The 26,794-nt window shown below is 36.7% G+C and overlaps 1 protein-coding gene across 2 annotated transcripts; it reads left to right on the top strand.

Annotated features, from left to right (window-relative positions):
* The first annotated feature begins 334 nt into the window (after positions 1 to 334).
* On the top strand, positions 335 to 10,839 carry LOC125856553 (ribose-phosphate pyrophosphokinase 4-like). 2 transcript variants are annotated; one of them, XM_049536120.1, is made up of 7 exons: positions 335 to 782; positions 1,806 to 2,121; positions 2,232 to 2,327; positions 3,732 to 3,800; positions 6,868 to 6,996; positions 8,787 to 8,886; positions 10,387 to 10,839. In XM_049536120.1, exons 1-7 carry the CDS (start codon positions 430 to 432, stop codon positions 10,518 to 10,520), a joined length of 1,197 nt encoding a protein of 398 aa, XP_049392077.1. In that variant the 5' UTR covers positions 335 to 429; the 3' UTR covers positions 10,521 to 10,839. The 2 variants fall into 2 exon arrangements, with proteins under 2 accessions (XP_049392077.1, XP_049392078.1); XM_049536121.1 differs by lacking the exon at positions 3,732 to 3,800 and having other exon boundaries at positions 345 to 782.
* The last annotated feature ends 15,955 nt before the right edge of the window (positions 10,840 to 26,794 follow it).

Raw genomic sequence — 26,794 nt, 5'->3', positions numbered from 1 at the left:
TTTTTTTAAGTTTTATTATTTTCATAGTTTAACCAGATTATTTAGTAGTATTGACTTGGGGATAAAAACTTGATTCGTGTCTAGTAACCCTCATAAGTAAATAATTTTAATTATTGATAAAGTTTAACTTGTAAAAATAGGTAATTACACAACTTTTAAATTATTATTGTGGCTGTATCAATTTATGGATACAGTTTTATATTTATTACTTAATAATTGAATTTTAAAATATTAATTTTATCACAAATATTTACAAATTTGTTTTAAAAAAAAAAACACTTATTTCTTTTTAAACTTCCTATAAAAGTCAAAGAGCATGACATAGTAGTATTTTTTTTAGAGTTTAGTTCCGTTGCACACGCAGCTAACGACAGCACATACCTCCCAATCTCCCATCTTACTCATTGCACATCCAAAAGATTGACACACATGTCAGCCACAACGCCGCCGTCTCCGCCACAGCGACTGGCTGCACCACCTTCTCATTCCTCAAACAAATTACGTAATTCCACACCCATCCGATCCTTCAACCGTAGGGATTTTTCCATTCGATGTGAATTCGAGAATAGTCAAAGGTGGACGGTTCGTTGTGTTTCCGGCACTGATCCAATTCATATTATTCTAAAACCTCCTTCCATTCCAATGGCTTCAGCTGCTGTTTTAGGTTCTTCTAGGAAGAATTCTAAAAGAGTTTGCTTATTCTATTGCAATGAAATGAAGGACCTTGCGGAGAGAATTGCTTCCCAATCTGACGCCATTGAGCTTCGTAGCATCACTTGGAGGTATGATTACTTTCCTTTGGAATTTAATTAAGTATGTTTAGGCTTCAAATTGTTGGAAATCAATTAGTTCTCCTTCGTATCAAATATCTGACATTCTTATTTTATATAATGTTACAACTTTGTAGAATTTAAAATATAGTTTCATTTATCAAATTTTTGTAGTGATATCATGTTTTTTCTTTCAAATTTGATTGGGTGCTGAGTTTAGCATACATTTGGACTTGAACAATTAATTAGTGATTGTGGAAGATACATTGAATATGCCATTCGTTTGATGAGAAATAAAAATGATCCATGGATGAAAGTTTCATAAATAAAACACCATATCAAAATATAAAATTTAATGGCATTGAGCGTTTATGATGTCCCAAGATAGAAAGTGTTTCGGACGGATCAACTAACTCTTAAAGACCTAGAAGAAATAAAGGGGAACAATCTCGTTGAATTAGTTGAGATGCGCGTAAGCTGGCTCATACGCCACGATTATCAAATAAAAAGTGGTGGTGGTGGTGGTGGGGGGTCTCACCAGCATTTATTAAGGGATCTGTACTAAACCAGAACTTTTTAACTGTTTGGCTAATTTGTTGTTCCAATGCATGCTATACAAATACAAAGTATACTAATGTGTCAATTTTAGTGTAACATTAAATGGGGGCAAAGGAAGTACAAAAAAGTGTCCTGGCTACTAGGTCCGTGAGGATAGTTTTTGGAAATTGGAATTTTGCCTGCTTACTATGAGATCAGAGTTTCCTTCTTGGCACTTTAGTAACATGTTTGTCAACATAATTTTGAACTAAAAGTTCTATTGGATATATTTCTTTATCTGGACTTGGATAATGGATCAAAATGAGGGTAGAATTTATTGGATTTTCTGATCTCTATTGCTGCATTGTAGATGAGACATAAACTATTCAGTAACAGTAACTCAAGTACTGTCTGTTGTAGAGTTTTTTCTGCAAAGTTGATTTGGTATTAAATAATTCAGCACTTTTGATCTTCACCTTATCCCAAAATAAAATTCAGGACTTTTGAAGATGGATTCCCCAACTTATTCATATCTAATGCTCATGGCATCCGTGGACAGCATGTAGCTTTTCTTGCTTCCTTTAGTTCTCCTGGAGTAATTTTTGAGCAATTATCCGTCATTTATGCATTGCCAAAGCTCTTCGTTTCCTCATTCACACTTGTCCTTCCGTTTTTCCCAACGGGCACATCTGAGCGTATGGAGGATGAAGGTGATGTTGCCACAGCTTTTACACTTGCCAGGATTTTGTCGAACACCCCAGTTCCTCGAGGAGGACCAACTAGTTTAGTTATATTTGATATCCATGCCTTGCAGGTGTACACCAAATTCGAGGCTTTGCAAAAAAAGTGATGTTATTTCATGCAGGTTTATGTCATCCTGTTGTAAAGCTGACACACTTGTCTATATGACTTTTCTGATTACAGGAGAGATTCTACTTCGGAGACAATATACTACCATGCTTTGAGAGCGGGATCCCATTGCTCCTAAATAGACTACAACAACTCCCTGACTCTGACAATGTAAGTTTCTTCAGTGTTCTCAAAGGCTAATTTAAGGTGCACTTAATTCCTGAAGCTTAGAAAAGACTGGGGAGGCTCTTCGACTTGCTTAAGTTATGCTTCAATGTAGTCAAGGCACTAAAGCATGCACACTCATTGCTATGAATTCTATCTTGAATTGAGCGGTACTAAACAACAAATATAATCGGCAAATAAGTGCATTAGTTGTTAAGGAAACTATTACGAATGAATTAGTTATGTTTTTCTAGAATTATATAAATATAAATATATATATATATATATTTTATATATATATATTTCCTTCATTACGCCTATTTTTAGGAAAGCCCACACTTAAATTGTGCTTTCCGCTTAAAGTTAGAATAGACCTGAAGCGCTTTTTTGAGTTTTTCACTTCTGACAACACTGAGTTTCTTTTCCGTTCTTTTTATCCTGGTATGAAGCAGAACATAGACAAATTAATCTTATGTTTGACATCTGTTGTGGGAATAACATTATTTTGCATTGTGATTCTTTACATAATCTGATATTGAGAAATTACAGTAAACTAACATGTTGATGAATTTTATAGCATATAACAGCTGAAGGGATCATGAGGATATTGAAACAAATATCCTTGTCATCTCATTAAGCTAAATGCATCTATCCCTTCAGTTCAAACTCTGATGGGTAATCTGGGTGGATATAACCCGGCATTCTTTGATAAAAATGACTGTTACTAGAATCAAAGCATCTAATCTGGCAGAGTTTTCTACCTCAAAGCTCAAGCTTAAAACTGTTTCTTTTCCTTTTTGATAATGCTGGTGTCTGGGCCGGTTTGGCCACAACTCAACTAATCCACCGGATACTTGCTACCTCCCGCTAGTGTAGATACTGGTATCTTTGTCCATCAATACTTAAGACATATGGAAAGATACCTACTGTTGTTCCTCTGCTGGGATTTCAACCCTGCTCTCCCATTGTCATTTGAGCTTGATTGCCTTTGGGACACACCCATTGGTTTTTTAGGCTTCTTAAGAACTGTTCTAGTTTTGGTTTCCAGTTCAGATTCCTCAAACTGTTAGCTCTCAATCAGATATCATGTTTAGATTCAGCAGTTCAGTATTCAAGCATGAATTAGTTAGAATTTTGAGTCCAACATATGATGTTAATGTTAACAAATTCCTTTGAGATGCTATTCCCATTTCATGAAGACGCAAAAAGAAAAATAATGCTCTTGGTCCTAAAGCTTTTAGTTCACATAACAGATGTGCTTATGACATTGCAGGAAGCTGTGCTTTCACTTACTAGTTATATGGTTGAACTAATGGAAGTGGTCAATGGTTAAATAATTTTCGTGCTAATAATTAACATCTATTGTTTCTCTTCATCAAAAAAATTGAAATGTATTGTTTCTCTCTGTAGATATCTATAGCTTTTCCTGATGATGGTGCATGGAAACGTTTTCACAAGCAGCTTCAGCATTTTCCAATGGTATTCCTTCAAAACTAATTTGGTGCTCAAAATAACTCCATCAGCATGATGATTAGACATTTGTATTCATGCTTTTATGTTCATAAACTTTGTTCTTACACATTCTAATGAGGGATCGAATAATATTTCCCTTCCTATTGTCTCATATTTCAAGTTTTTTCCTTCTGCACTTGTAATTTACAGATTGCAAGTAGGACTATTGACCTTTATATTGCAATGGGGTACTAATGTCCAAAACTGGAGGCTATAAACTACTTAAAATAAGTTCAAATTGTACAAGACAAATTGAAAATAGGAGTATTGACTTCTAAATATGTGCTGAAGTACCTGTGCCCAAAGTTGGAGTCCATAAACCCCATGAATAAGTACATAGTGGCTAATATTATAAAATGATCCCTCACTTTCCCCTCACAAAGCAAAATAAATAGAAGATGCAACAACTACATACCCAATGTAATCCCACAAGAGGGGTCTGGGCAGGTTAGTGTGCAGGGCCAGCTCGACCATAAGACCACTCAAGCAATGGCTTGGGGCCCCAATTTTTCCCAAAGATGTATTATATATATATATATATATATATATATATATATAGTAATCCAGCTGAAGTATGAAATGGCAGATCATTGGACCACCAGAATGATCACTGATACTTATGGGATCAACCTTTGGAGGTCTATTAGAAACCTGTGGCCAAAGCTTAGAGAAAATTCCAGCATAAGAACAGAAGATGGCAGGAAGGTACTTTTCTGGGAAGACAAATGGGTAGATCAAGCCCCCCTAAGGGACACCTTCAATGATATTTACACCCTAAACCAACAACAAAGGGCCACCGTGGCCGAAGTCTGGTCAAATCAGGGATGGAATTTGAGCTTTAGAAGACCTTTTAATGACTGGGAGATTTTGAGGTTAGTTGAGTTCTACAGCAAATTGGAGCAATTCAAAGGAACTTCAACTGATCAAGATAGATTACAGTGGAAAGGCCACAGTCAAGGTAGTTTCAGTGTGAAAGGGGCCTATAAAAAATTTAACCCTTGTGATAATCAGATTGAGGACTGGCCTTGGAAGCTTATATGGAAAGTCAAAATTCCTTATAAAGTTTCTTGCTTCACTTGGCTTGTGGCCAAACAAGCTATTTTAACCCAAGAAAACTTCATGAAAAGGGGGATACAGCTAAGTCCTAGGTGTTTTTTCTGTGAAGAAAAGGCTGAGACTGTAACCCACCTTTTTATACACTGCAGGATTACCCTTCAACTATGGGAAATGTTTCTAAGTAAGAAGGGTCTGAACTGGGTAATGCCAAGGAAAATAGATCAGACTTTAAAGATCTGGAGCAGTTATGCTAACCTGTCAAACCATAAGGATAGGTGGAAAATTATACCGGCTTGTATCTGGTGGGCTGCTTGGACAGAAAGAAACCTCAGGTGCCATCAAAACAAGAGCAACAATAGCCAGAAGATGAAGATGAAGTGCTTAGTTTTGTTTCATTTTTGGTGTAAACAAGAGTATAGGGAAGATCTAGAATCAAGTATGGATGTCTTAGGAACATTGTAAATTTTTGTTAAAAGGGTTGAAGATCTTCTAGATACTCCTCCTCAATTGTAATTAGGAAACCTGTAACTTGTTGTGGCAGGTTTCTGTTTTTGTGGAAATAGAATACAAGTTGTTACCTTCTCAAAAAAAATAAATATATATATATATATATAGGGAGAGATAAAAATTATATTTTCTATTGAAAAGATTCTTTTCAAATTGAATAGTACATGAATATTTTTTTAATGTACTATTAAATTTGTAAAGAATATATTGGGTAGAAAATATAATAACTTTTTATTTTATTTAACATAGGGGTCGTTGTAATAATTGAGAAATGGAATAGTCTTAGGTAATTGTAGTATCCTTTCGTACGTGGCAATCTATTGTTTTGCCTCATTTATATTCTGATGCCACATGAACCCATATTTGTTCCCTTGGTGACTCAAACTCACGACCAGTAAGGGGTGCTTACCATTTCAGAAATTCTCTTATTATTGAATATTTAGAAGTCTCCCAAACGATTAAATCTTCTGCATAATACAAAATCTCTTGTTGTCTCAATACAAAAAGATCAAATTTGTTTTTTGATGTCTTCTTCAAATTCAAACATTGCAACAAGTTATCATTATATTGAAGCAACACAACACTATTTTGATATCATTAAATCTACTTATCAAATTCAACATAATACTATTTCGATATCTTTATATCAACTTCTCAAATTTTTAAGTCAGGTTTTATTATTCTAATTACTTTATATTTGCATTGTTTACATTCTTACTTCATAAGGTTTATGTACATCCTATCATCTGCAAACCTCACTTGTACGATAAACTAGGTATGCTATTGTTATCCAATTTATGTATGTCAATTAGAAAAAACAATCAATGCCTCTTTATAAAGTTTGGCTTTTGGCCCCAATCTTGTCGATACGGCCCTGGTAGTGTGTACGGAGACCATACCCTACCTTGGGAGGTAGAGAGGCAAGTTGATTACGGCATGTTTGTATTGTTATTGACAACAACACCATTCTATTGATCCTAAGATTAAGGCATGATTGCTTGATGCTTTATGTTTGGTGAGAGGCTAGGGAAGAGAGAAGTAGATCCTGCTATGTTATGAACTTCTGAAAGTGCCGAGCTTACGAAGTTTACTTCCTTCTCGCCCGTGATTACAAAGCACCACAATCTAAAATTGTCAAAAAAAATTGAACATGATTGTTGCAACTGTTCATTCCTTAATTTCACAATCATAGATGTCATCACATGAGGTGTGCATGTCTGTATTGATATTGACGACAACACCATGCTATTTTGGGTGTTCATTTTCTAGATTTGGCAGATTGGGGAGACACCATCATCTTCTTTTTTTTTGAATTAAGTCTCTTTCCTTGCAATTTGTTGGGTCCTTAAATAATCAAACTGCTAAATTTTTTTTATCATTTCATTGAAATATTACATCTTGTTTTTCAATTTGCTTTATATCTGGAACCATGTTAGTGATGCTCATTGACATGGCGTATATTGATTATCAGATTGTCTGTGCTAAAGTTAGGGAAGGTGATCAACGAATTGTACGGATTAAGGAGGGAAACCCTGCAGGGCGTCATGTTGTGATAGTGGATGATCTTGTACAATCAGGGGGCACTCTAACAGAATGCCAGGTGAGAAAGCATTTGGAAATGAACTGAGTGATATCTGAAAAAACAAGAAGTCATATTTGAAGTTCAGTTGAAAAAAAGGTTTTTGAAAGTTGAAGTTATGTTTGGACATGTATTTCATTTGAAAAAATGTGGAACTTTTTGTAAGGGAAATTTTTTCCTTGAAAAACTTTTTCTCAAGTTTGGAGTGAAAAACTGACACAATTTATAACCAAACAGGTTTTTTTCCAAACAGGCCCCTAGTAGTGTTGTCTGCTAGTCTACAGTCTACATCTGGGCAAATTTACTTATCGTCACATTAGGCTATAATTGGCACATTTAGCTATAAATTGATGACCTAGTCTCTTTTGGAAAAAGAAAGGGAAAAGTGTTAACTCTTATAGTCTAATACTCCTAAATAGAAGTTATGGTACTCTTGCAACTCATATCCATTGTGACTAATTTGAATTACTTGGCAGAAATTGGTGAAGAAACTATTATGTATAATCTTTCGTTTTGCACAATCTCTGATGAGTGAAAAGCTTGCCTCATTCAGGAAGTTGATAACTATATTGTTCGTACCCTTCAAAATCATGTCAATCGTTCTGATACGATTTGGGTGTGGGATAAACACCGAATTTGGTCAACTTGCTTTTGACTAGTTTAACAACTAGCCCTAGGACTATGGAACAAAGGATTGTCTCAGACCTAGACCAAGGTATTGATGGTGATACGACGAGATAAAATGCAGGAGAAATTAAGGCAAGAAACAGGTTACTTGCCTTAACGGGCAAAGTGAGCCTCTCTTTTTTGAATTCAAGAATTCAGAATCAATCAAATCTCCTCGAGTAAGATTCAAATCTACGAACAATCAGTTAATAGCCAATCACTCTACCACTAAGATACCAAGGAAAACCGGGAAATCCGGTCACACAGAGTTCAATCTCCCTTTTCAACCCATAATCAATATGAGCTTGAAGCCTCCTTCGTAACTCCCGAAAATTCTTTCTGGTTCCCTTGCATGATTTGGTGGACTTACCTTGGGTGCTTTGACTATATTTATTACCAAGAAATACTGTTTGTTGGGTATTTGATTCGATATTAGGGTTTATGCCATCTCTCTCTCTCTTTATATATATATATATATATATATATATATATGAGAACCTTTTGCTATATCTACAACCCTTTTTAGAAAAAGATGGCTTTACTAACAATAAAAGGATGGAAGTAGTACCACAAATAATGAACTTACTAGTTCTTTGTTCTAATCTACGAAGTAGGACGAGTGTCCTACCTAATTCAATATAACATTTGTTGGTCGTATCCCAACACTATGTTGGCACTCAGATCCATACCACCCCATCCTAAAATTTATTTGATGAGGAATCTGACCTCTAGATCCACAACCATATTGGGTACCTACACCCAAGTCCAAGCAACATAGGTTGATAGTAGTGAATGAAGTTGTAGCATTTAAAAGTAGAATTGACAAAGTGCGGACCATCTTGGATCCATGAATTTAAGGTAAGGCTTCATAGTTGTTAGTTATGTATGCTCTAAAGCTGTAGGAAGTATCCATCGTAAATGTAGTAGTTTAGATTTCTTTTCCTGTGTTGGATGGTCATAGTAGCACACGCATATTTCTTTAACAAATCTAATTATTAGAATGAGCATTGCTTAAAATGCTTAGATGCAGGGAAGAAATATGAAAATGTGGCCATGTTGTAGTGAATTAACAATTCTTGAAAATTGATTCACTTCTTTCCTCTTTTCTTATTTGATGTAACAAAACTAGTCTCTGCTTTTTGCAGAAAGTGTTGGCTAAACATGGAGCTCAAAAGATAAGTGCTTATGTGACCCACGGAATTTTTCCAAACAGATCGTGGCAGCGTTTTAGCCATGACAAAGGAGGTAGGCATGTGTTCTCTGATTCTTGTATTAGTTAGGAAGAATTTCCTTCTTTAGGATTGGTTGTGGCAAATGGCAATATGTCTAAAGAGGCCTTTTAATCATTCAGATCTCAGTCATTAAGTTTGGTTATTTTTTAGACCTAGATCTTAATTATTCGGATTTTAACTATTTAGTGTGTGTTTTTTTTAAAATGTTACAACCACCTAATGGGTCTATCGAAAAACAACATCTCTACCTTCACAAGGTAGGGATAAGGCTGCGTACACACCACCCTCTCCAATTCCATCTGTGGGATAACACTGGGTATACTGTTATTGTAACCACTTAATGGGTCTGAATAGATTTAAATGATTAAGATCTGTAGCAAAATCTTAATATCATTAAGATGTCTATTTAAGGTTGTGTAAAGGTGGCAATTCACTGCCCATCATTGCTGCCCACCATTATCAACTACCTGCTCCCACCACTCACAGACACTATTTTCAGTCACAACCATCATCGTTGTCAGTCGCTACAATCCGTCGCCAACACTCCTAACAACCATTTACAATCACCACCAACCATCATTATAATAACAATCTTATTATTGACAATCACCATCAGTCACCACTATATATCATCATCATCTGCCGTCATCATTCACAAACACCATTAGCTATTACTATCATTCACCACAATTATAAGTCGTCAGCATCATCAACCACTATTTTCAGAAATCATCACCATATCTACTACACACAAACACCACCATTAGCCTAACATTATTCCCAATCGTCACCCACACCACCACCAAGTGCCATATTATCTATTTAAGAATATATTGTGGAAATAATATTACATTAACTTAATATTTTATCAAATTTATATTTATTAATTTTTAAATAAGGATAATCTTATTCAAATGAACAGTTTTAATTATTTAGTTATCAAATCATAATACAACATATTAATATTCAGATTCAGACGTCTTAATCATTAATGAAAACAAATGAGGCCCAAGTCTAGCATCGTGTTTGAGAACTCTTTTGATTTGTTTGACTTTCATAAATCTTTTAACAAGTTTTTCCCTAAATAATGAACTATCATGCTTTAATGTCCTCCTTTTAAAAAAATTCTCTACTATTCTTTTGACAGAATAGTGCTCTTTTTTTTTTTCAACTTGCACATCCCTACTTTGCATTTTCATGAGAGTTCCCTCATAAAATGGTAGACTGGACAAATATTGTACTAATCAAATTTTGCTATTTGGCAAGTTAAAGAGTAGATATTGGTGCAAGCAATACAACAGATTTAGGCACCAAGTGTTTCTGAAGCATGATCTTTCTCCTTTTTTGGTTGAAATTTTCGTTGTTTCGAAAACCAATATTAAAAATATACTACCATATCTGAAAGTTTTGTTTCTCAATGAATTACACAATTCCACTTTGTGAATGTCTGTTTTGGGTTTTGTTTGAATTTTATCAGATGATTGCATCACTATTTACCTGTTAACTTGTTCAGGTAGTCCTGAGAATGGAATGACTTACTTCTGGATCACAGATTCATGCCCTCAAACTGTGAAGGAGGTGAAAGACAAAAAACCATTTGAGGTTCTGAGCCTTGCTGCTCCCATAGCAGCTGCACTTCAGATTTAACTGCAGATTCTGTATATTAACTGCAATGTCCTTGGATTCAAGATATATAGAGAAAGCTAGGAGAAGCCAGGGGTTCCTGCTAGCATTATCGAGATGAGTTCAGATTGATGTCGATAGTATTTTTTTCAACTCTATTTACAGCCGAGATGACAGACTTTGATGCCAGCATAATGAAAATGTTTACTACTCTCTCAATCGAATCATCATTTGAAGATTTCCCTTAAAATGATTTACCTCGAGAGTTGAATCCTTTATTTCCCATAAAATGCTTGCTTCTATCATAAACTGGATCTTTAATTTAATTTGGATGATTCTATCATTTAAATTTCAGTATCCAATTCCAGTTTTCTCTGGTTTGCATGAGTTATTTCATGTACTATTTTTATTTTAAGCCCATCAAAGCTTCAAGTTTCGTGTTTGTGAATTCACGAAAAAAGTACTTTTCATGCAACAACAGTCTGGTTAACAGATCATTTGTTTGTTTATCCTAATTCCTTAGTCATCCTTCCAAATGCAGAGTTTCTATCTATACACTTTCTGGGAGATTCACGTAAATCGGTTGTTTCGGTGTTGTTTAACTTTTGATCTAGCTACATTGTAGGGGTAGTTTCATATATTTACAGTAAATAACTAGGTTACGATAAATATATTCATATTTTATTTTATATAAAACATTAGCCAAAAGTCTTAGAAAGTATATTTTGACTATGCAGTATAACTTATCAAAAGTAATCGAAAGTATACATTCCCTTTACACACATAAGTAATACACTGACTGTATACATTGCGATACACTAAAAAAATTGAATATAGTTTAACTATATGTGAAGTATACACTAACCATACAAAAAGTACAAATTGACAAATTCAATCTCGTCAACTCGAAATCACATCTAAACAGTTTCAAATTTTATATATGAAATTTTCTCAATGTTAAAATTTTGTTAATATATAATTCACTCAAATAATACATTTGCGATACATTGATTATTTTTTTTTAAGAAGAATATTGATTTAGAAGAAGAAGAAGAAGAAGAAGAAGAAGAAGAAGAATATTGATTTAGAAGAAGAAGAAGAAGAATATTGATTAAGAAGAAGAAGAATATTGATTAAGAAGAAGAAGAAGAAGAAGAAGAAGAAGAAGAAAAAAGATGTAGAAGAAGAAGAAGAAGAATATTGATTAAGAAGAAGAAGAAGAAGAAGAATAATAATATTGATTAAGAAGAAGAAGAATATTGATTTAGAAGAAGAAGAAGAAGAAGAAGAAGAAGAAGAAGAAGAAGAATAATAATTTAGGACAAATTATGAAGAAGAAGAAGAATAAGAATAATAATTTAGGACAAATTATGCAAAATATCGGTCCGTAAAAAAGTATCACAAATTTGACATGTGGAAAATATCGTGCCATAAAGCTTAAATATTGGATAAGTGTTTCCCTGCAGATACTTGTGACTATTATAATTTTGAAATCGTTGGAAACATCAGCATGACTAAGAAGATCAAGAAGAAGAAGATCAAGTATAATTTAGGACAATTTATGCAAAATATCAGTCCATAAAAAAGTATCACGAATTTGATATGTGGAAAATATCATCCCATAGAGCTTAAATGTTGGAGAAGAAGAAGAATATTATTAGAACTATGAATTTGACATGTGTAAAATATCATCCCATAAAGCTTAAATATGGATAAGTATTTCCCTGCAGATACCAATGACTATTATAATATTGGGATCGTGAGAAGAGGAGGAGGAGGAGGAGGAGGAGGAGGAGGAGGAGGAGGAAGAAGAAGAAGAAGAAGAAGAAGAAGAAGAAGAAGAAGACAAATTATGCAATAATATTGGGATCGTGAGAAGAAGAAGAAGAAGAAGAAGACAAATTATGCAATAATATTAGAACTATGAATTTGACATGTGTAAAATATCATCCCATAAAGCTTAAATATGGATAAGTATTTCCCTACAGATACCAATGACTATTATAATATTGGGATCGTGAGAAGAGGAGGAGGAGGAGGAGGAGGAGGAGGAGGAGGAGGAGGAAGAAGAAGAAGAAGAAGAAAAAGAAGAAGAAGAAGAAGAAGAAGAAGAAGAAGAAGAAGAAGAAGAAGAAGAAGAAGAAGAAGAAGAAGAAGAAGACAAATTATGCAATAATATTGGGATCGTGAGAAGAAGAAGAAGAAGAGGAGGAGGAGGAGGAGGAGGAGGAGGAGGAGGAGGAGGAAGAGGAAGAAGAAGAAGAAGAGGAAGAAGAAGAAGAAGACAAAATATGCAAAATATCAGTCCATAAAAAAGAACTACAAATTTGACATGTGTAAAATATCATCCCATAAAGCTTAAATTTGGATCAAGTGTTTTCCTATAGATACCAATGACTATTATAATATTGGGATCGTTGGAAACATCAGCCTGACTGAGAAGATCAAGAAGATAAAGAATAATAAGAAAAAGATCGAGTATAATTTAGGACAAATTATGCAAAATATCATTCCATGAAAAAGTATCACAAATTTTACATATGGAAAATATCATCTCGTAAAGCTTAAATATTGAATAAGTGTTTCCATGCAAATACTTGTGACTACTATAATTTTGGAATCATTGAAAACATCAGCCTGACTGAGAAAATCAAGTAGAAGAAGATCAAGTATAATTTAGGAGAAATTATGCAAACTATCAGTCCATAAAAAAGTATCACGAATTTGAAATGTAGAAAATATCATCCCATGATGCTTAAATATCGGATAAGTGTTTCCCTTCAGATACCAGTGACTACTATAATATTGGGATCGTTGGAAACATCAGCATGCCTGAGAAGATCAAGAAGATAAAGAATAAGAAGCAGCAGATCTAGTGTAATTTGGGACAAGTTATGCAAAATATCTATCCATAAAAATTATCACGAATTTGACATGTGGAAAATATCATCCCATAAAGCTTAAATATTGTATAAGTGTTTTCCTTCAAATAACAGTGACTACTATAATGTTGGGATCGTTGGAAATATCAACCTAAGAGCATGACAATTGGGTGAAGAAGGATTGTGCGACCGGGTACTACTCTGTGCATTTTATACTGCATCTCCTACCAGGTTTGAGTGCATCATCACGTCGGGAGGTAGCCAGTAACGGTCTCAAGTATTATAGAAATCCCCCACGATTCTAAACTTAAATCTTAGGCATGTGACATTACTTAAGTACTGTTAAGAACAACGTTTTTCCTAGGGTATAGAGTAGGTTTTTGTGGTATTTGATGAGTCCACGATTTGGACTCATTTATGGCTTTATTTTAATAGATTTAGTGTCCTCAAATGCATATTTTGTGCCAACAACTGATGTAAATCCTTGAATTTCGCGTATTTGGATTGAGGAACAAAGCATGGACTTTGAGCAAAAAGGAACAAGGCAGCTGAAAGTGCGAAGGAAAGAAGGCCTGAGGATCGCCTAACCCATTAGATGAGTCGCCGAACGGCCAGGGTCTCGCCTAATATTTCAGAGTGCCAAGCCCTGAAGGAGAAATCTAGTCGGCGAGAAAATGGAGCAGTCGGCGAGTTGTCGAACGGTTCCGTGATGCAGTGCCTTACTGCCCAGAGTTACAGAACCTGAAGATGCTGAAGGCAAAAGCAAAATAGTGATGAAGATGACCAAAGGGCGGATCGCCGATTTGATCGGCAATCCCGACTAACTGCGCCAACTGAACCTCCGCAGCACATTTCTGACAACTATAAATACATTTTAAAATTCATAGTTTAGTATCTAACATTCAGTAGTTTTCAGTATTATTCAGTTTTTGAAGTTTAGAGCTTAGAACTGAATAGAGAGCCAATATTTCCTTAGCTTTGAAGATTTCCATTTCTAAGTAATTGGAAGTGGGTTTTGAAGATTCTTCATCCTAGACCTTTGTAAAGAAAATATCAATCGTACCCAGTTGATTGAAACGCAACTTGGTAACGATTTTTACCTTTTTACTATGTCTAGCTAGAACCCCAATTCTTAGGGTGTGATTATGTGATAATGGGTTGATTTAACTGTTGGGTATTGTTAATTGATAGTTTATTTTCTGTTTAAAAGTGATTTTGTTCGGTAATTATGGTTGAATTTAATGGGTTGTAGTTGCAAATACAATCTTAACTTCATATTTTTGGCTTGCTCGAGAGAGGGGTTTTAAAACCAAAATTACTGAATTGATGGTCTGTGGGTATTGGGTTGTCATGGGTTCAGCTCAAGAGAGTGAATCCTCAACCCTTTTCCCACACATTCACCTCGAGAGAGTGAATGGACTAAAGCAAAGGTTGTGCTTCATTGCTACTTATTGGTGTTCGAGAGAAAGTTTACCCCCACTAAAGTCTAGCTTATTCACTGATTTGCAGCTGTTTACTATTAATTGCAATTACCCGGTTGTTTACCTTAGCCCATAATCCAATCACATTCCAAGAATTCCATCTCCATATTCGTATTTTCGCGTTATTTGTTGTTGTAGTTGATAATTGAATACAAAACCCCCTTTGATATTTGACACTTGTGTCACCCAAACTTGAATTATGTTTTTCTTTGTAAATGTTTTTAGCTATGATTGACTTATTTATGTTTTTCTATTAATTCTTGAGTACGAACCGCTCCCTTGGGACTCGGCCCCAACTCACTAGTTGGGTTATATTACTATTGAACGATCATTGATGCTTAGTATTGGATGAAATATCTTTGATAGCGTTCTCACTCTTTATCAAAATGGCGCTGCTGTCGGAGAGTGGTGTTACTTGAGAATTTTTAGTTGAGTTGAATTTTTGTTCTTGTTAGTTATAGTAACACTTGATTAATTTTTAGTTTTATTTTGCTTGTTTGTGTGTTAAAACAGTAAGTATGAGTGTAAATGGTGAAAATGGTTACCGAATGGACCACCCCCTTCTGAGACTGTTGAATCTTAGGGATAACCTCCTAATGTTCAAGAAATTGGGGCGGTGAGACTATCCATGAGATGTGGCCGAGATTTAAAGCAATACTGCAACAGTGCCCAACTCATGGAATGCCAGATAAATTGCCACTGAAATGCTTCTATAGAGGTCTTGGTCCCGAAAATAGAAGCGCTGATGATAAACTTTTCGCAGGTTGTTTGCTACAACAACCCTATGAAGTAGTATCTCAGCTCCTTGATGGCGTGATTAAAACCAGCAAGGAAACAAAGAAAGACCAAGAATGGGCATCATTGTTGACACAACTGGATGTCTTGTCCAAGAAACTTATGGAGTTGGAGGCAAGGTCCAAAAAGAAGGACAAGTACCATCTTCATCACGAGTGTCAAAAGAAGAAGTAGCAGGAGAGTGAACAAAATAAAGAAGCTCTCTCACTTATTCTGCGCAAAATCGAAGAACAAAATAGAGTGTTGAATGCGATGAAAGAGAATCTCCTAATGATTAATTAGATGATAACCTCTCATTCCATGATTTTTCAACTGCAAGACGCCCAAATAAACCAAGTGTTGTCGTGTCTTTACTCATAGTCTAAGGAGGGTTTGCCTAGTGACTCTACGACCAACCCCGAAAATGAGGATTGAGTGTGGACTTGCGTCGTGCCACGATGTTAACTAAGGCGCTGCTTGGGAGGCAACCCAAGTTTTATTTTCTTTCTTTTTAAGTTTTCAATAATGGTGTGTTGAATGTGCAGGACAAAGTCATGTGTAAAGTGAGTGAAAGTGCAAATTGGCGAGCTCCAGGTCCAATCAGTGAATCGCCGAAAGGGTCAACGACCTCGACCTAGACCTCCGTGGACTCAATACAACTTCAAAGTGGAGTCTGTAAAACTTGGCGAGTTTAGGAAATCATTGGTGAATCGCCGACCAGGTCGACGATCGCAATCTAGTTCGCCATTTGGAACCCCAAAAAAATTGGAAGTCCTGTAAAACTCGACGAGGTAAGTGACCACTCGGCGCATTTGATGAGTCCACAATTTGGACTCATTTAGGGCTTCATTTTAATAGAATTAGTGTCCTCAAATGCACATTTTGTCTCAATAACTGATGTAAATCCTTGAGTTGCAGGTATTTAGAGTTTGAAGCAAGGCATGGACACTACTTGGCAAAAAGGAACAAAACGGCTGAAAAGACAAAGAAAAGAAGACCTGAGGATCGCCTAATGCATTCGGCGAGTCGTCGAATGACCTTAACCTTGCCCAAAGTTCCAGTGTGCTGAGCCCTGAAGGAAAAGATCAAGTTGGCGATGAAAAGGAGCAGTCGGCGCGTCGCCGAATAGTTTCGCGAAGCAGTACTGTATCGCCAAATGATCCAGAATGCGAAGATGTTGAAGGCGAAGGTTGAAAGGCGATGAAGAAGACAAAAGGGCGTATTGCCGAGTGCATCGACGATCCCGACTAACTGCGCCGAGTGATCCTTCGCAAAACATTTTTAGACAACTATAGATACTAGTTTGAATTTTTATCTTAGGATGTAATTTCAGATACAACAATTTTATTTTCTAAGTTTTCAAGTAAAGAATATTTTGCTTAGCTTTTGAAGATTTGAAGACTTCCAATTCCAAGATATTGGTAGTGGTGTTGAAGATTCTTCATCTTAGACTCGATTGAAGTGAATATAAATCATACCCAGTTGATGTTACTTCAATTTGGTATCAATTTCTTCCTTTTCTCTATGTCTAGCTAAAACCCCAATTCTTGGGGTGTGATTTTGTGAATATGGTTAACTTTCCTGTTAGGTATTACTTATTGTTAGTCTATTTACTGTGTAAATGTGATTTCATTTAGTAGTTTTGTTTGAACTTAATGGGATTGTAGTTGCAAATACGATTTCATCTTAGTGTTTTTGGCTTGCTCAAGAGAGAGGTTTTAAAACTAAAACTACTAAATCGATAGCCGGTGGTGGTTATTGGGTCGTCATGGGTTCAACTCGAGAGAGTGAATCCTAGGACTTTTCCGACACATTCAGCTCGAGAGAGTGAATGGGCTAAGGCGGAGGCTGTGCTTAAAAGCGACAACTCGTTGTTCGAGAGAAATCGAGTTGATTCGGGGTAAGTTGTTCGAGAGAGAGTTTACCCCCACTAAAGTCTAGCCTAGTTACAAATGTTCAGCAATTGATTATCAATAGCATTTACCCGATTGTGTAGTTTATCCGTATTCGTATCACATCCCAAGAATCCCGTCTCCTATATTCGCATCTTTTTGTTTTCATTGTTTTTGTTCATTAATTGATTACAAACCCCCATTGATAATTAACATTCATGTCAACCCCTTAATTTATCATGTTTTTACTCAGTAATGTTTTTAGCTATAGTTGACTCTAGCATATTCGCACTTAACTCTTAATTCTCAGAAACCGCTCCCTTGGGACTTGACCCTAACCCATTCGGTTGGGTTTATTACTATTATATGATCGTAGACACTTGAATTGGAAGTTGTGTCTTAATTACACAAACATTAGCATAGTCGAGTGGTTCGGCGAGCACGACTAATGTCGTCGAATGAGAGAGAACTGGACGGGTTTTAAAAGGCCAAAGGTTTAAACTTTCAAAATTTTCACTTTCCCTCACTTTCGACCTTCACAAACTCACAACCACTTAGTATTTTCTATATTTCTTGCGTTTTTACTGTATTTGAGTTGTTGATTGGTGCTCAAAGTTGTATTACATGTCGCCTAGCATTTCAACTTTATTTATTCGGCATAAAAGGTTGGTTTTCCGAACCCCGAATCTATTTTTATCGAAATTGTACTCATTTGCAAATAATCTTATCTTCTTGTCATGTGATGGGCCTCTCTGATAGGATTAGAATGTTTAAATGCCTTATTTGATTTGATAATATTGCCCGTAATGTTGTCATTGTTGAAATCCCGTATTCTTGTGCTTTAAAATGAATGAAATCTTGTGGTGTTGTGGTTGCATGTGTTTAGTTTAGTTGGGTCAAGTTTGAGTAGCCCATATTTGTGTCGAATGACATAATTTTCCCAATGATAGAACAAATGACGTCATTCTTAAGGGCAAAAGTCGTCAATTGGCCAAATTTGGCAAAACCGGGAGAAGTCTGAGTATCCCAAGTAATGGGTGTTATGGGTCTTGCTTTAATTTGAATAGTGTATGCTTTGATTTTGTTTTTGGGGGCTGTGGGGTTGAATTCGAGAAGATGGGTTGAAAGTAGGCACGTTGGGTCATTTGGCGAGCTGGATCGAGCTCGCCGAACCACTTGTCGGTTCACCGAAGGTCCCTATCTCACCTTTAATTTCATGCTTAATGTGTTGTTGGGCTTTGTAACTTTCGGTGAGAAGCCTTATGTTGCCGAAGGCAGTCGGCGACTCGCTGAAAGAATTCTTGATCGCCTTTTGTCTGCACCCCTGAACCCTTTTTGCACTGTAACTTTCTGCGGGCTAGCCCTTGCTCGTCGAAAGTTGTCGGTGATTTGCCAAAAGACCTTTCCCATCGCCGACTTGCTAAAACATTAGAGCCAATCCTTTCAGCGAGCCCGATCTGGGTTGCCAAAGTGATTCGGCGACTCGCCGAGTGGATCGGTGAGTCAGTCTGCAATTGCTATTTTCTGTGATCTTACTTGAATTGATTCTAACTTTTTCCCGATGTTTTACAGATATGGTACGAACAAATATAGACATGCCACCTCAGAAAAGAGTACGGGGGTATCACCATAAATGAAGGAGGGTCAAATCCTCCAAAGAAGGGCAGGCAAGAACCTCCACCAACTGACAAAGGCAAGGGCAAGTGGCCCATATCTGACAGGGTGACCACTGGTTCTCAGATTGATTTATCTGAGCCTGAGGACAACCAGCCTTTGTAGTCCCGATAGGCTGAGCTATGGGCTAGATCTCGCCCTAACTCAGCCAGAGTCCCTCCAGCTCCTACACCTGTAGACTCAGTGCCAGCTCAGTCACCTCCCATGGCTCCTGTGCCACCGGTCATCCCTCTGCCTAGGCTGCTCAACAGATTGAAAGGCGATGGTTTGTGGACCATCCTCGAGGATAAGTTGTTATCTATAGAGGGCTTAGAGGGCAAATAGTCAGATGTGAGGGACACCCTCCACTACCATCAGTTTGATCAGTTTACTAGTCCACGAGACCTTTACATTCCTTCATGGGTCCGGGAGTTCTATACAGCCTATGGTAACTTAGTCCTGAAGAGCAAGAAGAAGGCAAGTGAGTAGACCGGTGAAGTCTGTCATGGTATGGGGAAAGGAAGTTGGGTGCAATAGTGAGTACATAAACAATGTACTGGGTAGAGCTCTGCATTCTACGCACCCTTATGTTGGATTACCTTATGCTCAGTCCTTAGATGATTTGAAGGGCTGGCTGGCACTTCTGATACCACCTGGAGGTGGATAGAGATAGGAGCCCCTATTGAGAACAGGGATTTGAATATTGCCGCTCATTTCCGGTTTGGCTTAATCATCAGCACCATAATGCCATCCGAGAACAAGTCTATTATGCGTCATCCTAAGGCAGCATGCCTTGGAGCTATCATGTCCTGAAGGAGAATCGACCTAGGAATTTTATTGAATATGAGATGGCCATGAGGGCCAAGCAGAGGCAGACTTCCTTACTTTTCCCAGTCTTGATCACATATTTATGCAGGTGAGTTGGAGTACCTCGAGATGATACAAGGGACATTGAGGTAACCCCGTCTTCCTCCACTGACATCTAGCGCATTGAGGCCGAGTATACTAGAGAGGAGGTTGACAGGAGGAGGGCATCTCCGATGGATACATCCTCGGAGGTGGATATAGATGCGATACCTACAGAGGCATCTTTGCCTACCCCGGCCTCCGAGCCTTCAGGTACTTCTGCCTCTCCTTCCTCTTCTTCACAAGCTCCAGGCACCTCCACTTCCTCCCAACAGACCAAGATTACACATGAGATTATCCTGAATATGGGACATCTGGCTCATTCAGCTGATGTGAGGGTGACCCGATTAGAGAGAGTTGCATCCTTGATGATTGAGGCTGCGATTCTTGCTGCACTAACCCCCCCTCTAGGCTTTTGTTGATGATCTGGGTACTAGAGTCACAACTTTTGAGAGTAGGTAGGGGGAGACCTTCGAGGTTATGACTTTGAGAGCCGAGGTAGCTGAATTGAGTAAGGACATAGACTATCTATAGTCTATCGACTTCACTTCATTGTTGGATGCTGCAAATGATTTGGACGCTCCTGAGACTTCAGAGATTCCTCCGACTACCACCTGAGACATACACAGGGATGAGGCAGTAGTTGATCAGTCGGATGCTGAGACCGACGAGGAGCAGATAGAGATACAGGAGGAGAGAATATATATAGATTGCCAGACCTTGAGGAGATGATTATGCAGTCGGTAATCCCGACATAACTGACAGAGACGTCCATGGCAGCTCCTAGTGGGTCTGGTAATGTTGTTCCTTCTGAGGAGACTCCGGGTATTGAGGCTCGAGATCAGACTGAGACTCCGGGCACTGATGCCCAGAAAAATAGAGCGACTGTGTAGACATGATCCTCTCTTTACCTCTCTCTCTGTATTACTTTTATTTTGACATTAGATTATTTAGTTTGCATTTGAGGACAAATGACTTTATTTGTGGTGGGGTGAGGCCCTCCTTTTGTGTGACTTTTTGTGAATATTGATGTTTTGTTTATATATTTGGGTTTTGAGCTGAAATTGTGTTATACATTGCTTTTTGTTAAAGGTTTGAGCTTGTAGCTCCGTGTTTTTAATTGTAAATGATTTTTGACTCTTTCGAAGATTTGTGTTGATTCTGGCTATTCTTTTGCAAATTTGAGTATCGGTTTTGATCAATATCAATGACTTGAATAGTGCTCATAATCAAACAAAAATGAATGTGCAGCTACGATAATGCCGTATGAATTTGCATAGTCAATATGTGAACTAGCCAAGTATCGAATTGAGTCTCTTGTAATGAACATTGCCCACTAACGAAAGTGTGGAGTTTTGTTAGACTTTGGTGTCAATGCCTTGTGTGATGGGCTTACCGTGAACCATGTGTGATGACACCTAGAATTTTCCCCATTGATCCGGCTGACTAAGTGATGTGAACTCTTGAGATGATATTAGGCAACTTTAAAGAGTGTGAACCAATTTGACATTATACCTCTTTTTGTGGCCTACCTTGCGAGTGTGAACCCCACTTGAGCACCCTTTGAGCCTTAACTCTTCTTGGAAGAAACTTGATGACATTGTAACCTTTCTTGATCCATTACCCATAATCCTCATGACTTGGGTTTGAATAGCCAACTTAGGCCAAAAGCCTAAGTTGGGGGTGTGGTGAAAAGAGAAGGTAAATCAATAAGTGCAAGAAAGTCCCCCTTGACCTATGGTTTTGAGAAAAATAATGGAACCCCTCCATACAAAAAAAAAAAAGAAAAAAAGAAGAAAAGAATGAAAAGGAAGAAAAAAATGAAAAGTTGTGGAATAAAGTTGTGAAAATACAAAAAGAAATGGGGTTTCCAACAATCCATGGAAAGTAAATAATGGGATGAGTTGTGAGCACGAACAAAAAATGATGAAGAAAAGGAAAAAAAGTGTGGTTCACACCACATATCATGAGGACTATAGCCATTGAGCCTAAATGACCATACCTTTGCACTCAGCCCTGTTATAAGCCTTGAAAAGACCTTTTTGATCTTGAGTGAGCTGAAACAAATGTTGGTTGGAAAATACGGGCAAACCTATGGGTGAAATCATACATTGTGTTCATCTTTGTGAGTGTGAGCATTGCATTTGATTCCGAAACTTTAAATTGTTGAACCATTATGTATGAATATGGAATCATTCTTTGTGTGAGGGCATTTGATCACCTTTGTTGAGCTTGAACTTGCTTTTGAAGCAAGTATTGTGAACTTGAGAATCTTTCACTTGAATCTTTGAGTGCACAATTGATCCTTGCATGAGTAAGTTGAGTCTTGTTGTGTGCATTCATGATTGCGTCTTGTGTAGCACTATTTGAGACATCCTTTTTGAACTGCTGAACTTGAGTTTTAATTGAGGACAAACAAAAGTTTAAGTTGGGGGTGTTGATGAGTCCATAATTTGGACTCATTTACGACTTTATTTTAATAGATTTAGTGTCCTCAGATGCATATTTTGTGCCAATAACTGATGTAAATCCTTGAATTTTAGGTATTTGGATTGAGGAACAAAGCATGGACACTATTGAGCAAAAAAGAACAAGGCAGGTGAAAGTATGAAGGAAGGAAGGTCTGAGGATCGCCTAACCCATTAGGCGAGTCGCCAAACGGCCTGGGTCTCGCCTAATGTTTCAGAGTGCCAAGCCCCGAAGGAGAAAATCTAGTTGGCGAGAAAATGAAGTAGTCGGCGAGTCGCTGAACGATTCCGCGATGCAGTGCCATATTGACCAAAGTTACAGAACCTGAAGATGCTGAAGGCAAAAGCAAAACGGCGATGAAGATGACCAAATGGAGGATCGCCGATTGGATCGGCAATCCCGACTAACTATGATGACTGAACCTTCGCAACACATTTTTGACAACTATAAATACATTTTTAAATTCTTAGTTTAGTGCCTAACATTCAATAGTTTTCAGTTTTTGAAGTTTAGAGCTTAGAACAGAATAGAGAGACACTATTTCCTTAGCTTTGAAGATTTCCATTTCTAAGAAATTGGAAGTGGGTTTTGAAGATTCTTCGCCTTAGACCTTTGTAAAGACAATATCAATCGTACCCAGTTGATGAAAACACAACTTGGTAACGATTTTTACCTTTTACTATCTCTAGCTAAAACCCTAATTCTTGGGGTGTGATTATGTGATAATGGGTTGATTTAACTGGTGGGTATTGTTAATTGATAGTTTATTTGCTGTTTAAAAGTGATTTCGTTAAGTAATTGTGGTTGAATTTAATGGGTTGTAGTGGCAAATACAATCTTAACTTCGTGTTTTTGGCTTGCTCGAGAGAGAGGTTTTAAAACCAAAATTACTTAATCGATGGTCTGTGGGTATTGGGTTGTCATTAGTTCAGCTCGAGAGAGTGAATCCTAAACCCCTTTTCCACACATTCAGCTCGAGAGAGTGAATGGACTAAAGCGAGGGTTGTGCTTCATTGCTGCTTATTAGTGTTCGAGAGAAACCAATTTGATTTGGGATAAATTGTTTGAGAGAAAGTTTACCCCCACTAAAGTCTAGCTTATTCACTAATTTGCAGCTATTTACTATTAATTGTAATTACCCGATTGTTTACCTTATCCCATAATCCAACACATCCCAAGAATCATGTCTCCATATTTGTATTTTCACGTTATTTGTTGTTTTATAATTGAATACAAAACCCCCTTTGATATTTTACACTTGTGTCACCCAAACTTGAATTATGTTTTCTTCATAAATATTTTTAGCTATGATTGACTTGAGCATATTTATGCTTTTCTATTGATTCTTGAGTACGAACTGCTCCCTTGGGACTCGACCCCAACTCACTAGTTGGGTTATATTATTATTGAACGATCGATGATGCTTAGTATTGGATGAAGTATCTTTGATTGCGTTCTCACTCTTTATCAGTATTACCATAAGTTTTCATCTCATTCTTTCACTTGTAATACATTATCTCTTGATTGAGCGTTGATAATAGAAAGATCTTCTTGTTTATGCTCTTGTTCTAGAATCCTAATTTTAAGATTTCTTATTCTTTGCTTGAAGTAAATTCTGTTCGTTTCATTTATTTCATCTGTTGGATTTATCCAAAAAAGAAAAGAAGTTTTCTTGAACCTACTTCATTTGCCTTTGATCCGTTTTTCATAAATCTAACTTCTTTTGCACCCATACGATTTTTTTGTCAAATAATTTGGCACCGCTTGTGGGGATAGATAGTTGTGATATTATTTCGACCATTTGATTCTACTCTTTGCTAGATTACCACTTCCTCCATATTCAAAACCACTATCATGTTTGCAATTCTTTATAATAGTCCAACCAACAACAGCCAACTCAATGACCCACTTACTACAAGTTTGTTGAACCCTTTAGCTCCATAAATTGTACTAGTTGTAGAATGAGAAGATGACCAGGCACTTTCGCAAAGAAGAGTCTGATGGAAAACATGTAAGGACCAATCCAGTCCCAAGTGATGTAAAGTCATAGTGAAACAGAGATAGGTACCTCTCGTGAATGGGCTAATGGATGTATCTAAGGAAACATTTTGTATGGAAGAAGATGTGAAAGGGATGATATATATATAACCTCAAGTAATTCCTTTATAACAAAGATGGATGGTACCGTAACCACCTTAACAAGAAGTGTTCATAATGAAGCCAACACACCACCTAGTCCTGTATCGATTGGAATTTCGATGAACACTTCGACAAATTTGGATCCAACAGGACTACTAAGGTACTTGGGGATAGTGGGAAGAAGGTTCAGAGAAGTGCACATACCAGTAGACCCATTGAAATAGGAAATCCTCAGTTTTATTATAGAAATTCACTCTCAAATGAACCAAAGTCTATGGGGCCTATCGATCATTAGGAGTAGTGGGCATATTTATGCACCCAAGCATCCCAATTTACCCTTATTTTAGCTAAATTTTGAGGATAAAGGCACATATATTCATGTATTTTAAGTATAAATGTTGTGGTGAGCTAATTATATATGTAATTAGACTTATTTTAGGTTAAAACATAGTGAGAATTGATCCAAAAGAGTAAAGAAACACAAAGCAAAGCATCACAGACATAAATGTAGCCAACACAAGACTAACACAATGGTCTGCAATCAGTGGTGGAGCTAGAAATTTCATGAAGGTTGTCATAAATTGCATAACAAAAAAAAAACACCTTTTTAAAAAATGGAAAAAAATTGCTACTAGTGAGATTCAAATACACAAGCGCAACCTCATTTGAGGCATTCGAAACCACTTGCTATAACAACTTGTTGTGTTAAGGGTTTTCAAAATATATTATTTAATCACTTTGTTTATCACTTTACTAGTGTATTCAATGTTGTTTTACGATGAATGGTGTCTAATTGGATACCTTGAGAATCAAGTAGCTCTGCAGTGATCCACGGTCTGGGGCAAGCATTTTGCATTGGCCCCCACGCCACATGTGTTGTGAAACTTCGGAGGATGTGAAAAAGATCATGTATCGGTGATGGACCTCTCAATGCAAACTCAAGTTTCATGATTGACTAAGCGGCGCGGACCTCATATCTCACAATGGAGGTCACCTCATGCACTAGTCGTACTATAGAATGTTTTTTACAAGTCAAGATCGAGTCCAACTAGGATTGTATTAGTGGGTATTTTTCACCACTATAAATAGACCGCATAGATAACTTTACTAGGGTTATGGACTTGGGTTATGACCAAAGTTTACGAATTATTACCAAGTTCTTTGATTGATTATTTTTGAAGACATTGTTAAAATTTACCATACTACTCTCCTTGTTGTTACTTTTTCACGAACAACGGAAATTAATTCAAGGTTTATACCATTTCTCATTCTTGCAATATTCTTTATTCTCAACAATTACTTTGGTTCTTCACAACTAGTTATGAGTAGCTAAATATCATAACTAGGGTTATGGCACCTAGAATAGGAATAAGGATAATGGGTTCTTCACGTTTGAGTCTTTCATAAACATCGTGTTTTTAATGGCTAAAAACATTAGAAACTCCTTTATATATTAAAATTGCTTCACAAAAGAAGTTAATATTAGGAAAAAAATCACAAATAGAAATTTGAATCTACCAACCACTATCTAATATCTTTAGTTAAAGATAGAAAAGTTAACCAAAGACCTACAATCATAGCCAAATTAATACACACTCATGTGTCAAAGGGACTTAGGGTGAAATTCTTCTAATTGGGACGAGAAACTTTAGACGACATATAGATTCATCATTTTGGACGGTGAACACAATAAAATGAGTTAATATTGAAGTATTTGTTTGAGTTTTGATATCTAGGGAACCACATATCTAGTTCGTCTTTATTTACTGAATACAAAAATCGTTGAGTAAAAATAGTTCAACGATATTCCTTTTTGAACCCTCATTCTAAATACTAATCAAAAGACTAAATTATTGCAATAAATTATAATTCCTTGCCACATTGTCTATGAGATTCGACCCTAACCTACTTAGATTCTATATTTGATAATGACCCCTTTATACCTAATTGAGGGTGTAATTTGGGCAACATCAAATTTGGCATTGTTCTAAGAGATTGTTGTTAAGAAATTACTTTTTCAATAAAAGTTCATCGAGTGATCATTATTTCTCCTATCACTCTGATTTGTTGTTTATGTTTGTTGCATTACAACCTCGGTGTAT

The sequence above is a fragment of the Solanum stenotomum genome, chromosome 2 (genome assembly GCF_019186545.1).
Source record: "Solanum stenotomum isolate F172 chromosome 2, ASM1918654v1, whole genome shotgun sequence".
NCBI lineage: Eukaryota > Viridiplantae > Streptophyta > Magnoliopsida > Solanales > Solanaceae > Solanum > Solanum stenotomum.
Note: the sequence above shows the minus strand (reverse complement) of the source record. Positions and strands in the feature narration are given on the sequence as shown.

What these genes read in the sequence shown, in the direction of transcription:
- LOC125856553 (XM_049536120.1), top strand. Translation starts at nt 430, where the DNA reads ATGTCAGCCACAACGCCGCCGTCTCCGCCACAGCGACTGGCTGCACCA. An exon ending in TTGATATCCATGCCTTGCAG is followed by an intron (nt 2,122 to 2,231) that starts GTGTACACCAAA and finishes TTCTGATTACAG; the next exon opens with GAGAGATTCTACTTCGGAGA. An exon ending in AACTCCCTGACTCTGACAAT is followed by an intron (nt 2,328 to 3,731) that starts GTAAGTTTCTTC and finishes TTCTCTCTGTAG; the next exon opens with ATATCTATAGCTTTTCCTGA.